Here is a 15,800-nt window from a genome sequence, read left to right as displayed (position 1 = left end):
GAATATCAGTTATATCAATCGCGCACAACGTTTATATATTTAATAGCAACGCAAAACAGTTTAAATATCAGTTACAGCAATCAAACACAAGATATTAATCAGGATATCAATAATAACAAATCGAACAGGCAATGAAAAAGGTCAAAAAATAAATCAAATAAAATGATCGTGACGCTGCCTCAGTCTATCTGAATATTTTTGTTTCAATTATTATTCAAAAACATAAACGTGGTGATTTCAGGTTCAAGCTAAAATGACTTTAATTATGATATGATTCTTTTGATCTGAAATATCACCGATTTTGAAAGGCACTGTGACTGTGATTTGTTTCTTGGATAAAAAATATTATTATTATTATTATTATTATTGTCGATAATAATAATAATAATAATAATAATAATAATAATAACATGACTCTAATCATTAGCTAAAAAATAGCCAAAATAAATACGTAAATGTACAAATCAAGATTAAAAATTTAAAAATGGGATAAACCTGTTAAAATATAGATATTTTAAAAATATGTTTCCTGATGCTGTCTCTTATTTTTATTTTCTTGACAATACATGCTGTTTATATTCATTTCTATGCTGATTTTTCCACGTACATATTGTTCATTTCGTATTAATTTTTCGATAAATAAACACAATGTTTCTTCGTTGTTCTTTTACTAAAGTTACCTTTTTTAATCTTAATGTTTTTTTCCAGACATTTCTTGTTTTTAGTCATACAGTAATTTTTCATAGGCCACAGATCTAGATTTCTTGATGTAAATTGTATGACCTCCGTCTCTCTCCTCGCTAATTTCCCTCATCTATTTCCTCCAGATCTCCACTCATGGAGTCTCTGAGTTCGCCCCTGCCCGCGGTCCGGGACTCCGGCTCTTCCCCGCGGCCCCCGGCGGAGCTGCAGTCTTTCCCGGGTGGCGGTGGCGGCGGCGCCTCTCTGAAAGCCAACCAGGTGAGCGAGACGTGTCTGTACGGCGTGCCGATCGTGTCCCTGCTGATCGACGGCCAGGAGCGCCTGTGTCTGGCGCAGATCTCCAACACGCTGCTGAAGAACTACAGCTACAACGAGATCCATAACCGGCGCGTGGCGCTGGGCATCACGTGCGTGCAGTGCACCCCGGTGCAGCTGGAGATCCTGCGTCGCGCGGGCGCCATGCCCGTGTCGTCGCGCCGCTGCGGCATGATCACGAAGCGCGAGGCCGAGCGCCTGTGCAAGTCGTTTCTGGGCGCGCACTCGCCGCCCAAACTGCCCGAGAACTTCGCCTTCGACGTGTCGCACGACTGCGCGTGGGGCTGCCGGGGCAGCTTCATCCCGGCGCGCTACAACAGCTCGCGGGCCAAGTGCATCAAGTGCGCGCACTGCGGCATGTACTTCTCGCCCAACAAGTTCATCTTCCACTCGCACCGCGCGCCCGACTCCAAGTACACGCAACCGGACGCGGCCAACTTCAACTCGTGGCGCCGCCACCTCAGACTGAGCGACAAGGGCTCGTCGGAGCACGTGTGCCACGCGTGGGAGGACGTCAAGGCCATGTTTAATGGCGGCAGCAGGAAGAGGACGATTCCGCTCAGCGGGTCCCAGTCGGCCTCTCCGCTGACGGCGCGCGGGGGCGGAGGCGCTTCCCCGGAGCTCGCGCGCAAAACGCCGCGTTGTAGTGGCGGCGGCGCGGACGACGAGCGTCCCATCCCGTGCGTGCGCGCACCCTCTTACCCGCTGGTGCCGCTGCCCAGCAAAGGCTTCGGCGCGCTGCACAAGCTGCACGCGCCTTTTTTCCCGCACCCGTACGGAGGCTTCCCCACGTTCGGCGCGTGCCAGAAAAAGGAGGGCAGCGGCGTTGGCGGCGAAGACGGTGGCGCGAGAGACACGCACAAGGCCGCTACAGCGGCGGCGGCAGCAGCGGCTGCGTTCTGGCCTGGCGCCAAGGATACGGCGCTTTACCCGGCTTTCCCGGTGTTTTGGCCCGCGGCGGGCGGCCTGCACGTGCCCGCTTATCCACACCAGCAGGTGCGCACCAAAGCGCACGCGGAGCTGGCGGTGGAGGCGCGCGAGAGTGAGCGAGGAGGAGTACCAGTAGGAGTAGGAGGAGGAGGAAGGAGCACACCTGGAGAGCGCGAGCGCTGGGCCGACGAGGACAGGTCCGCTGAGGAGGTGAGGTCTCGCGACAGTCACGTGAGCCACGTGTCCGCCTTCAGGCCCGTGCTGAGGGACGCAGAGAGCATTGCCAAGCTGTACGGCCACCGAGAGGCGCGCGTCGCTGGACCGCCGGCCGGACACCTGTCCCCGGAGCTCGCGAGCTCCAGCTCCAGCTACAGGTCGGTGTCTCCGGACGTGGACAGCACGGAGGAGCCGGACGTGGACGTGGAGTCCAACAGAGCGCCGGACGAGGAGGAGCTCCATCAGAGCCCGCTGGGACAAACCTCAAACCGGGCAGGAGATGAAGAGCCACAGGGCAGGAGCGCGAGCAGCCCGGAGCCCAGAGAGCCAGAATCCACGGAGGAGGACAGGGGGAGCGAGACCGGACCGGACAGAGACAGCCCCGCGTGCGAGGTGGGTAATAAGGGGTGGGAGACGAGGTGGACGAGCGTGGAAGTGGAAAATCGCTAGCAGTAGGTTCTGGGAACACATTTGTACCCTCACCACCACCATCAAAAATAAATAAATAAATAAATTAATTAATTAAAAGGATAATGAGTCATTTCCATATTTAATATTTTAAAACAACCAGTATTAGGGTTATTAGTAGTATGTATTAGTATTTGTATTTGTGTTTTTAAATACTAATATTTAATATTGAGTATTTCCATTAGCATTTCAGCCATAATCAGGTAATCAGTATTTTTAAGTAATAATATTTAGTATTTAAAGGCAATCAGTATTGTGACATTTGCATTACATTAGCATTTAAAAGAATAATCAGTCATTTTCAGCTAATTATATTTACTATTTAAAAGCAATATGTACAGCCGGATATACTGAGGAGCCTATTTAAAGAATAAAATCAACATATATTTATTATATATTATTGTTTAAAGCATTTATAGGTCTATGTTTAGTAATTAAGTTGATTATTAGTATTTTCCATAAATATTTAAAGACATCTAGTGTTTTCAATGGTTGATATTCAGTGTAAAAAACAGTGTTTTTAAACATAGTAATTTTCCTGTGAGTTCTATTTATTATTTAAAAAGGAATAATCAGTATTTTAAAGTTAGCGCTATTCAGAATTAAAGTGAGTCTATGGGGGGTGAAAAGCCTCAGAGGAATAATTGCAGTAAATTGAGTAAATGGAGCTGAATAGCTGGCCAGGTGTAATTCTGGCCTGAGGGCTCAGACGTGTTTGTGGAAAGGCTCCCCTGTGACTGCACAGCCAAAATACCCTCTTTGTCATTTTCACTGATCCAGTTGAAGCTTCAGTTTGAGTAATTTGCTTTAATGACATTGTGGTATAAAGCTGATGATCATTGGAGGGCTGAGCAGTGAAGAGGCTGCAGTAGGAGAGGAGGAACTGAGCTGAACTGAGCTGAAAGGTCTGGGTTGGTAATTAGAGCTGAACTGTTGCAGGTGTGTGAGAAGGATGCTGCTGTGTGTTTGAACCCTGCTCCTGTTCCAGCCCCCAGATACCCCCTCAGCCCACCTCCACCAGCACACGGTAAAACTGCACACCTTACACAGGGCTTCAGGGATTTATTCAGAATCATAAACACATATTTACATTTTTAAAAATAGAGTTTCAGCCACATATATTTTGATCGGGTTTCAGTGATGTCTTCAAAGGGCTACAATGACTTTTTATAGCCTACTATATTTTCACAGTTTTAATTATGTAGTTTAGTGTTTTCGCAGAGTTTCAGTGATATTCCCATTTTCATAAGGCTACTACTACATATTTACATAATTACAATAACATATTTTCATATTTTATATACGGTAACAGTGACAGTTCATAAAGTTGAAATTTGTTTTAATATTTAAATGACATTTTTAAATTATTCAATTATTCATTTATTAAATCATGTTCAGTAACATTTTTATATTATCAAGCCCCCATCGTATATTGTCTTTTTAAAATGAGGTTTCGACTAACGACGATTCAATTACACTCACACACACGTGTGTGCGTATATATATATATTATGTATTATATATTATGTATTATATAATTACACATTATGTTTGATATAGTAAATGCAGTGATGGTTCTGCACTCTCTCCTCTGTAGAGTCTCAGAGATCGAGTAAAGGCTCAGTGGAGGCGAGTGAAGGCCAGCCGGTCTGTCAGGATCAGCTGAAGGAGAGTGGGAGTGAGTATCAGACCTTCTCTCTCTCTCTCTCTCTCTCTCTCTCTCTCTCTCTCTCTCTGTTGTATTTCATCTGTACTGAGAGGAGTCTCTCTCTGATCTCAGTATTAATATCGCTGCATATTTGAAACTCAAATTATCCCCTTTTATTTTATTTATTTTCAGTGGACGCTGCACTGCGGACTGAGAGCAGATTTCAGTTCATCGGGAAAAACATTGAGAACATGGCGAAAGGTAAAGATTATTTATTTATTTATTTATTATTTGTTTAAGGCGTTTTGGTTATATATATATATATATATATATATATATATATATATATATATATATATATATATACGTTTTCACACCTTTTTACATTTTCTATTCTCAGATTGACTCGTGTACTGAACGACTGTTTGATTTTTTCTAAATGACTGTTTTGGTCTTGTTTTTTTAAAGAAAAGAAAGCAAAATCAACGTCACGCGCATTATTCACATATGTCCTTGAACTGCTGTAGTACACACACACACACACACACTCTCTCTCACACACACACACACACACACCGCTCGAGGCTGTGCTCCTCATTATCTTCCAATATCATGCTTGAGAACACGACAGCAGTTGCTTTTCTTTAACTGATCACTGTCTGTAAAACGCAGCTGAAAGCGTGACAGGACAATCCGTTAAAAAGCTCGCACTTATTTATGAGATATTAACCCGTTAATGTCCATATCTGAACATTTACATTTGGTCCTCATGCATGCATGAGCGCCAATCTGAACACAGTTCTCCAAACAGTCACATCATATGACTAAACAGCGAGAATCACTTCTCAGAATTCAGCCCTTAGTCACACCAGACTGATAATAAACTAAATCTAAACTGAATTGATCGATTTGATTGTGAATAAAGTATGAAAATGGGACGGAATCAGAACAGTGCAAATGGGTGCAGTTAGTCCTTCATTTCTCTGTAAAGCTCAGGGCTAAATTCATCAACTGGACTGAGTGAAGAAAGCTCAAAAGGTCCATATCCTACATAGATTTTATTTGGTTTTATTTTATTTTATTTTATTTTTAACTTTTATTTTTTACTTTTAATATTTCACCACTTATAAAGTTATTGTTTTTTTTTGCATCAAAAACAGTCCAAATTCATTTTCATTCATACAATGAACAGATTTTTGTTACCTGCCTCTAAGTTAACACATCTTCTACAGAGAACACACTAAAATATCAAATGTTTCTTTTCTTTAGTTTTTGTGCTTAATGTTTGTTTATTTGCTGAGTTTAACATATCGGAAATGTGACATAACCTTACATAAACCACATTTTATGTCACCCCCCCCATGTTTAATGCAGCAGATAAACAGTAAAAGTGCATTAAAATGTGCAGAAGTGTGTCTGTATGTAAATGATCTCTGCTCTGACTGCCTTTTTGTGCCATTCAAAAAGCAACTAAAACACTCCTTGTAACTTCCACTGAATTGGGTGGAGCTAAATTGCTGTGGGCTGAACAGGTGGACAGGTGCAGCTTAGTTTCCACTGTATGGACTGTGATGATGTGCTTTTAAATTAGCAATGTTTGCACAACAAACTCTTCTATTAAAAAATAAGAAAAGTAGTGAAATTCACTTTTCCGCAATATGAGTCCTTTAATATATATTTAATAATTATTCAAAAGCAAACATGTTGATCCTGTCCAACAGTTTCTTCACTGGGTTGATGAGACTGCAACAGTTTTCACTGCTTCTGATTTGATTCATTGATTCTGATTGTTGTCAAGTCAGATTGTTGTCAATTTCTTGATTAATCTATTAAATGATTAGTGTTCTTTGATGCTAATGTTCATGTAGTGCTATCATCAGAGTGTTTGCTTCAAAAAGACAGGAGTAAATGTAGATTATATGCTTAAATCAGCAGGACAGGATCCATATATTTACTTGAAAATAACATTTGAATATATTTCAAATGGCCCTTATAGCAGAAAACTGAATTTCTCTACTTTTTGCTTATTTATTGAAAGAAAATGAGCATTAAGTGAAAACACTTGCATCATGTTTCTCTATAGATGAAGTATAATGTAAGTACACTCTTAGAAAAGAGATTTCTTTAAAAACCTTTTCAAAAAGGTTCTACATAGAACCATCTACAGCACATGTTCCATCAATTTGAAGAAGAACCATTTAATCATGTAATAAACTTCTAATAATGCAAAGGCTTTTTTGAGTTTTCATGGTTCTATACAGAACCATTTTCTTTACTAAAGAACCCTTTGAAAAATAATCTTTTAAGTGTGTACTTTATTAATAGTAGTGCATTTATAAGTTCTACAAACCTCTAAGTTGATTTAATAAACCAAAAAGTGTTAATGCTGATAGGTTTACAGAATAAGGTATTAGATTATTAAGATGATAACTGTGGGAAATGAGGAACTGAAACAGGCTCCTGATGGTCTTTTATTTGTGTCTTTCTGATAGAGGAACTCCAGAAACAGCTGGTGGAGCAAATGGAGCTCAGAAAGAAAATGGAGCGAGAATTTCAGAGTCTGAAAGGTAAAACTGGACCTCACTGCCCACCTGAGTCTTCAAAACGTACTTTCCAAATTTCTGCATAATTAACAGTCATTCAGAGTGGTTTGGTGTGAAATGCTTTGTTCTAGAGAAACGTACCGAGTCAGAATTGTTCACAGTGGTGGTGATAGGAACCAGATGTGCTCCCTCGTGGAAAGTTAATATAAAAAATGGTAGCAAATATGTTGCTGAAGTCCAAGATATTGTTTTATGGTACTTTTTAGATATTCTTGTATGCACAAGTTTTGTCGACAGCAGGCCAAATTACATGCTTTTGTGCACATTCTCTCCAGAGAACACACTTCTACACATTTCAATTCACAATTACTGTTTATTTGCTGAATTTAACACAGTGGGGGGGAAATATAAAAACATAAAATGTGGCCTGTGCAAAAGTTATGGCACATTTTATAATTTATGTTATGTTTTCCACATGTTAAACTCAGCAAATCAATAGACGGTGTGCTCTAAAATCTGAAAGTTAAGTTTGTTACCTGTAGAGGATGAGTTCACTTAGAAAATCAACATGTCATTCGACTTGGGGTGTTCAAACATTTGAATTCCAGTTGAGGTGAAATAGTACTCAAATTTCCCACTGTTACCATTATCAACATTACATACAAAAATTTAGAAGACACATGTTGGTTCACTGGTGATTTTGGATGTACAAACAATGTAAATGTACCCTCAAAGGTACAACATGGTAGTTAAGGTCCAATTGTGTACAATAAATGAGTTTTAAAGGTACACTACATTCACTATATCAGGGGAAAGGGGCATACTTGAACCTTGTCATAACTTTAGTAAATAGAAAAATAAAATAAAGAGCCTGGCGTCAGGGTGAGGTGTGAAGAGGTAATGGAACTTGCTTTCTGTAATTGAAACAGAATATGGTACAATTGTGTTCCCTACTAAAGGTACTGAAGAAGGGCACCACCACATTGCCAGTGTTTACACCCTGAAAGGTACATTTTTGTGAGAGTGCATAAAGAAATGTGAGCGCACAAATTTCTCTACAACAAACCACTCCGAATGATTATGTTTACATCTCCACCACTGAATTATGCAGAAATTTAGAAAAATCAGTGAAATTCTCCCAAATTACACAGTGTTGGTGTGTAGTATGTGAGTAATGCAGTGACAGACTCAGACTGGCTCTTTAATGCCCGTGTTTGCGTGTGTTGAACAGATCATTTTCAGGATCAGATGAAGAGGGAGTTGTCCTACAGAGAGGAGATGGTGCAGCAGCTGCACATAGTGCGAGGTGAGCTGAGGAGAAATAAACAAACAAACAAACAAACAAAAACAGCTTCACAAGAGTGCTATATGTGTAGGTGGAAGAGTGATGAACTGAGGCATCATATAAACAAAGAAAATCACTAAATATATAAACATAGGCTAATATATAATTGCTTCATATATAAAAACAAGTTATTTGTTGGAACAAAATCTTGTATCTTACTTTTTGTCATTTTTCTAATTTTTTTTAACATCATTTCAACTTTACACTGAGTGAAAACTTCATGATATATGAACCAATAGAAATAACTTGGAGTTGCTTTTTACATTGACCTCTACTGTAAGTTAAGACTGTTTTCCGTTCCCCTGTTCAGTCACCTTTTTCAAGATTCAAGGTTTTGTTTTGACAGTGACGATGTGGGATTCTATATATAAAAGTGACACTTGCATATTTCTTGTACACAGTTAGAAAAAAAGGACATTGTTGAGGTAAATTTTAGTCTCCTGAGGTACAAGCAATGCAAAATGAACCTTCAAAGGTATAACATGGTACATAAGGTCCAGTTGTGTACATTAAATGTGTTTTAAAGGTACAAAACATTCATTGTCCCAGACAAAAAGGAGCATGTTTGTACCTTTTCCAAACTTTTAAGTAGAAAAATCAAGACAATGTGCAATATAGAACAAAAATTAGCAAATTAGCCAAACTTGATCTGTTACATATATAAATTTATAGCAAATCAAGTTCAACAAACTTTGATGAGTTGAGTTGGAAATGTGGTCAGTGTGGTTTAGAACCAGTATCAGTATGGTAACTTGCTCTACAGCCAACAACAACAAGGCTAGTTAATCAACCAAAAACATAGAAGATAAGGTCACGCCTAATGGAAGAAGTGTAGGAGTTAAGACAACAGAGGAGGTGAGTGACACAAGGAGAAAAACACACAGTGTGCACATAGATGGAGCCAGGATCCAATAAAATCCTGTATTCTGTGCCAGTCTCTCCAGTTGCTAATGGCAACAGATTAACCTAAATTTCAGTACAATGATTTAACTCAAAGAACCCGTTCGAATACATGAAAAAAAACAAAAAATAACTCAAAATGTTTGAGTAATGTGGGATATGTCCTGTTTTAAGCACAACAGACCTAACTGACATGGGGATGTGTCTCATGATATCAGGTGGACTTGCTTTCTTTTTTATTTGACTTGATTGACTTTGATTGATTTAATGTTTGGGATGATAACATTATTTCAACACTAATACTTTAAAGGGGGCTCCCACCGATTTTTCAAATTTCCAGCATAAATAAATTCATGTCAAATACATGAATTAAATACATGTCAACTAAATAATTCACAGTGGTTTGGTGTGAAATGCTTTGTTCTAGAGAAACATACAGAGTCAGCATTGTTCACAGTGGTGGTGATAGGAACCAGACGTCTGAAAGGGTTTCATGCCTCTAAAAGCTCCCTCCCAGACATAATTACATGAAATGCTAATGAATACACTGCCTGACGTCTGAGACATTGTTTTATTTGTGATTTAATTTGAGTGTAAAATGTATTTTATTCAATTTATTTTTAACCTTTCATGGTGGGGGGATACATGTTATGTGTTCTAAGGAAAAATAGTCCCCAAAGAAAACTACTTTTTTCAGATTGAGCACTGTCAATGTCAACATTACATTAAAAATTTAATTTAAAAAAGCTTGTGTAGGTTCACTGGTGGTTTTGGCTATATCTGTGTTTTAGACATTAGGACCCCTGGCTCTTGTCACCATCACTGTAAGGAAATCTGAGTCTGCAAGCTTCCCTGCAAATGAACCATTTTACATCAAACCATTCTGAATGACTTTGTTCATATCTCAACCACTGAATCATACAGAATTTTTGAAAAATTGGTGGAATTTCCCTTTAAATTCATTTTAAAAATAGGTCAGTTCAGGCAGTTCTGCATTTTCTGAGTGTGTACGGAGTCAATGCAACTTAAAAAATACAACTGCAACAAGCTTTTTTCACAAGTGTGTTGTGCAGTAACAAATTTGATTGGAGACAAACTGTGAAGCACTGTGCAAGAACAAAATAGCACTTGAGAGTTTTAGGTTTTAGGAGGGTCCTAAGGGAAGATTAAGCATTAAATAGATGACTAGGCTTTTTTCCCAAGTAATTGCCAAAGTTAGAGCTTTTAAACCATTTGTATAATTGAGAACTAGCAAAGAAGACTTGATCTTGAACTTGAAAAATCTTAATTTAGAATGCAGAGTTACACATATTTTATATTATTTTGATTTTCTTTCTTCTCATTAATTTATTTGTTTTTTTGTTGTTTTTTTTTTTTGCTTGCTTTGTTATTTTAGACACTTTGTGCAACGAGTTGGATCAAGAGAGAAAGGCTCGTTATGCAATTCAGCAGAAGCTAAAAGGTAATTTATAATAATGGCCAACAGAAAATATGCAGCTCATGCAGTTGGAAACCCGAATCCCACCAAAGCAAATAAATCAAATCAAATCAACTCAGATAAATAAGACATGTCAAATATGCAAGTGCTACTTTTCTTAAATCATTATAATTTCTTCATTGTGTTCTACACAACATCAAAATGACCTTGGAATCTGTTAGAGTAAGCTTGATGGCTTTGTATCAGTGATGTATTACTTTATACAGCACTGGTTTTCAGACTGGACCTCATGGACCTCCAGATGGTCCACATATTTGCTTAATTTTCAACTCCCAACATATGACTGCATAAGTTTGAACACCCCCTGTCAAATTATGTGTTTTGTTGATATTGACATTGCAAAGTACAAACTTACATATGATATTTTCTGCTCGTTTTAGTGCAAGAGTTCAACATATTAGGAAAAAAACACATAACATAAAATGTGCCATAACTTTTGCACAGGCCACATTTTATGTTTTCTTTGTTTCCCATATGTTAAACTGAGCAAATCAATTGTAATTAAAATGCATTAAAATGTGCTGAAGTGTTTCTCTGTAGAGGATGTGTTTACTTTATTTCACTTATAAATTCAACAAAACATATCATTTGACTGGAACACCCAATTGTTTCCATTAGACTGAAGGAATCAAGTAAAAAGGTGGATGATCTGGGGGTGCCTGAGGACCACTTTAAGAGCAACTGCTGCACAGCATGTCTCACTATGTATGTTCAGTGCAGTTTGAGATAAATGAGCATTCATCAAGGCTTCACTCTGCTGTATGCAGCACTAAATGCTGTTTTCTCCTAGAAGCTCACGACGCTCTACACCACTTCTCCTGCAAGATGCTCACCCCTCGCCACTGCACGGGGACCTGCACCTTTAAACCGCCTCTACTGCCACCTTAACCAGCACCATGACTGCTTTATACACCCACCAAAACCAAGAGACCTCTCCAAGGAACACCCACTCAGTCTTATTCAAAACAGACCTTCCTTATGAACACAATGACCTTTCTAAGAACTGCAGATGAGCAAGCCTCCCTGACAATGATGGAACAGTGAATTCTGCTTAAATGGACATTTATCTGGACATTAAGATGCTGCAGAAGTCCACAAGCCAGCAAAGTGGATGCCATTGGTTAAGAGCGAAATAGCTGAATTGTTATAAATATATGTATCATAGAATGATAATATATGTACAATAGAATGAAATTGTTCAGAGCTGTTTGTTTTTCTTAAGATGCCACAAACACATAAAGTGGCGATGTGCAATGTGAATTTCACAAGCTGTAATTCTTAAATGTTCATTATTTATGTGTTTTTACATTCTGTTTGGCTCCAGACTGATTGATTCACTGACGTGCTCTCTCAGATGTATATGTATAAGCACTTTAAACGGGAAAAAAGATGAGATCTACCTAATCCAAATTTAATCTACCTTTAAATCACACATATTTAAATCACTCGTTTTTCCCATCTTGCTGTGTACAGAGTAAGAATTTTGACCCAAGCACTTAGTCCGTTTTCCCCACATACACAGCTCAGACTTTTGGGAAATGGCATTATTCTCCATATATGTGATTCCTCTGCTGTGTACTATGACTTTTGGAGTGTGCTTTCAAGATTTAAATGATCTCTTTCTTCATTATTCAATAAAAGTTCCATTTGATCATTAATGTGCTGCAGAACTTTACCTTGCACCTATTGCAATTATCATCGCAAAAATACACACACACACCAGTCACTTCATTAGGTACACCACTTACCATAGGTCCACATTGTAGTTTTACATTTACAGACTGTAGTCCACTTGTTTCTTTGCATCATTTGTTAGCCCCCTTTTACCCTGTTTGTGTTGCGCTGGTACAGGTGGATCAGACACAGCAGTGCTGCTGGAGTTCTAAAACACCTCAGTGTCACTGCTGGACTGATAATAGTCCACCAAAAAAAAATATCCAGCCAACAGTGTTCTACGTAAAGCCACTGATACAGGACTAGAAGATGGCCAACACAAACTGTGTGGCAAAAGATGACCTGTTATCTCTGAATTTACATCTACAAGGTGGACCAACAAAGTAGATATGTCTAATAAAGTGGACAGTGAGTGAAAAACTTCAGCAGCCCTGCTGTGCCTGATCCACTCGTACCAGCACAACACACACTAACATGCCACGACCACGTCAGTGACACTGCAGCGCTGAGAATGATCCACCCCCCATGTAACACCTGCTCTATGTTGGTCCTGTGGGGGCCCACACCATTGAAGAACAGAATAAAAGAGAGCTAACAAAGTATGCTGAGAAACAGATGGACTACAGTCTGTAAATGTAGAACTACAAAGTGCAACTATATGGTAAGTGGAGCTGATAAAATGAATAATAAATGTAGATACAAGGTAGGTGTACCTAAAAAAAGGTGTGTAAGTGACCGCAAACGTGTGAAAGAATGGGTCGTTCTAAAGAGCTCACTAAATTTTAGTGTGGTACTGTAATAGGATGCCACTGTTGCAACAAGCCAGTTCACAATATTTCTTCCCTCCTAGATATTCCATGATTAGATGTGAGTGGCATTACTGAAAAATGGAAGCATTTAGAAACCATAGCAACTCAGCCCTGAACTGGCAAACCACGTAAAGTTACAGAGCAGGTTGCCAAGTGCTGAGGCTGACACAATAACTTCCAAACCTCCTCTGACATTAACATCAGCATAAAAACTGCGTCCGGAGCTTCTAGGCATGCGTTTCCATGGCCGAGAAGCTGCATGCAAGCCCTACATCACCAAGCACGATGCCAAGCGTCAGATGGAGTGGTGTAAAGCCTAGTGGTGGCCTAGACCTCTTAGTTCCAGTGAAGGGAAATCTTAATGCTTCAGCAGGCCAAGACATTTTGGACAACTGTATGCTTTCAAATTGGGAAGAGTTTGGGGAAGGAGGCCCTTATCTGTTCCAGTATGACTGTGCCCCAGTGCACAAAGCAAGGTCCATAAAGGCATGGCTGGGTGAGTTTGGTGTGGAAGAACTTGACTGGCCCGCACAGAGCCCTGACCTCAACCCCATTGAACGCATTTGAGGATGAACTAGAATGTGTCTGACCTCACAAGTGCTCTTCTGGATGAATGGGCAACAATTCCCACAGATACACTCCAAAATCTTGTAGAAACCTTCTGAGAGGAGTGGAAGCTGTTTTAGCTGCAAAGGGGGGACCAACTCCATAATAAAGGCCTATGGATTTAAAATGGAATGTCATAAAAACTCCTGTAGGTGTAACGTGTAGGTATCCCAATACTTTTGTCCGTATAGTGTATACGCATTACCGCATTATGAGGTCTACAAAGCTTTTAACAGATTTTACTGGCCTCTGATTTAATACTGTGTTTACTCTAAATCCAATGCTGCCATCTAGTGGATCTATCTCGAAGTACACAATACAAATTGCTCAGCGTCTTTCTCACGACTTTCAAATCTTCATGTTTGATGCCCAAAAGGAAGTTACTACCTCATTTCCTTTGCTCAAAGCCCTGGCAACAGATATGTGACGGATCCCGTTGCGAGAGTAATTATACGAGTTGGTGCTCAGCGAAACAAAGGGTTGTGTTTCAGTCCATGAATTAATTCTTTCTCTGTCTTTTCTCAGAGAACACAACGAGCTTTTAGAGCCACACGTGGCAGTGAGAGGTGTTTAATCTGAATGCGTGTCCATGAACGTTGAGCATGTGTAGGTGTGCACTATAAACGTATTTATTTAACCGCTCACATGGATTGAATCGTGTAATCTGATTGGTCAGGTGAACACCAGGTTCTGATTGGTGAATCCTATAGGCTGAGTGGCTAGTTAAACAAGACGTTGTGATCAGCTGCTTTAATTCTGTATGCTGATTAGCCAGTTGAATCCTGCACTCTGATTGGCTAGATGAATGGCGCGCCCTGGTTAGCAAGTTGAACGCTGCTTTCTGATTAGTTAGTTAAATCCTATCTGATTGGCTAATTATATGCTGTCAGTTAATTGGCTCATGTCCTCAGACTGGCTAATTGTGTCCTGCACTCTGACTGGCTAGCCTAGGGGTGCACAACTGGGTCCTGGAGGGCCGGTGTCTAGCATAGTTTGGTGATTGACCTTCTCAAACACACCTGATTCAACTCATCTGTTACCTGCCAGGTTTAGTGGGTGTGTCTGAGTAGGGGAACTGTGGTGGACACTGGCCCTCCAGGACCAGAGATGTGCACCCCTGGGCAAGTGGAATGGGGCAGTCTATTTGGCTGATTAATCTGCTCTCTGATTGGCTAGTACCTGGTTAACTGATTGAATCCTGCTCTCCGACTGAATCAAATGCTCTGATTGGCTAGCTGAAATGTGCAATCTGTTTGGCTGATTGAATGTTACTCTATGGTTGCTTGATTGAATTCTGGGTTCTGATTGGCCAATCCTGCTCTCTGGATGGCTAATTGAATCTTGCACTCTTATTGGCTCGTATCTGATTATAGCCTCTGATTTGCTAGTTGAATGCTGCACTCTGACTGAATCATGCACTGAATCATGATTGGCTAACTGAATCCTGTGCTCTCATTAACTAGAGCAATCTCACTGTCTCATTGGCTGAATGAATGCCAATAATGCCCTTTTTTGCTCATCTCTACCAAGGGTGCCAGCAAATATGGAGGGCACTGTGGATTGTTGCTTTATTTCCAATTGACGACCATTTAGCCTGTAATCTACTTACGTTTGAACAAGCATGTCGTTGCTGAAATTTGACAGAGTCTAAAGGACAGCTGCATGTTTGCAAACACATCTGAGTGGATCACATTTCATCATTATTTGGATTGCTTTTAGAACTCATGGTTCTAAATAGGAAACATTGCCTTTACTAAAGAACCCTTTAAGAAACCATCTTTTGTAAGTGTGTATGCTGGTAGATGCTGGATGTACAGTGAGGTTCCACTGCAGTTCTACTCAGTGCTTGGTCGTTGTTTGACCTGCTGCTTCTCTCAAGCTGGTCATTATTTCACGAAACAATGCTTGTATTTGAGTGTGGATTATATACTTCATACTGCTTTATAGTCCGTTTATTCTCCCCTGCTCTCTGGCTGGAAGCACTATCCGCTCCTCCTGTGTGAAAACAGTTATAAATGGCATAATTGGTGGCTAATTGATTTCCATCACGGTGGGCGGGTACATGCGAAGACGTGCGCGATGACGCAATGGCGCCGCGCGTCCCCACGCCACGTGACCGGCGTACGTCACGCCTGCGCTAGGAACT

The 15,800-nt window shown here is 40.2% G+C and overlaps 1 protein-coding gene across 1 annotated transcript; it reads left to right on the top strand.

Annotated features, from left to right (window-relative positions):
- The first annotated feature begins 837 nt into the window (after positions 1-837).
- On the top strand, positions 838-11,651 carry skor1a (SKI family transcriptional corepressor 1a). The gene is made up of 8 exons (XM_036584150.1): positions 838-2,556; positions 3,571-3,658; positions 4,229-4,309; positions 4,472-4,540; positions 6,772-6,846; positions 8,054-8,128; positions 10,464-10,529; positions 11,359-11,651. Exons 1-8 carry the CDS (start codon positions 838-840, stop codon positions 11,451-11,453), a joined length of 2,268 nt encoding a protein of 755 aa, XP_036440043.1. The 3' UTR covers positions 11,454-11,651.
- Positions 11,652-15,800: the final 4,149 nt, after the last annotated feature.

This window comes from Colossoma macropomum, unplaced genomic scaffold (genome assembly GCF_904425465.1).
Source record: "Colossoma macropomum unplaced genomic scaffold, Colossoma_macropomum, whole genome shotgun sequence".
NCBI lineage: Eukaryota > Metazoa > Chordata > Actinopteri > Characiformes > Serrasalmidae > Colossoma > Colossoma macropomum.
This window is presented reverse-complemented; position numbering and strand designations above follow the sequence as displayed.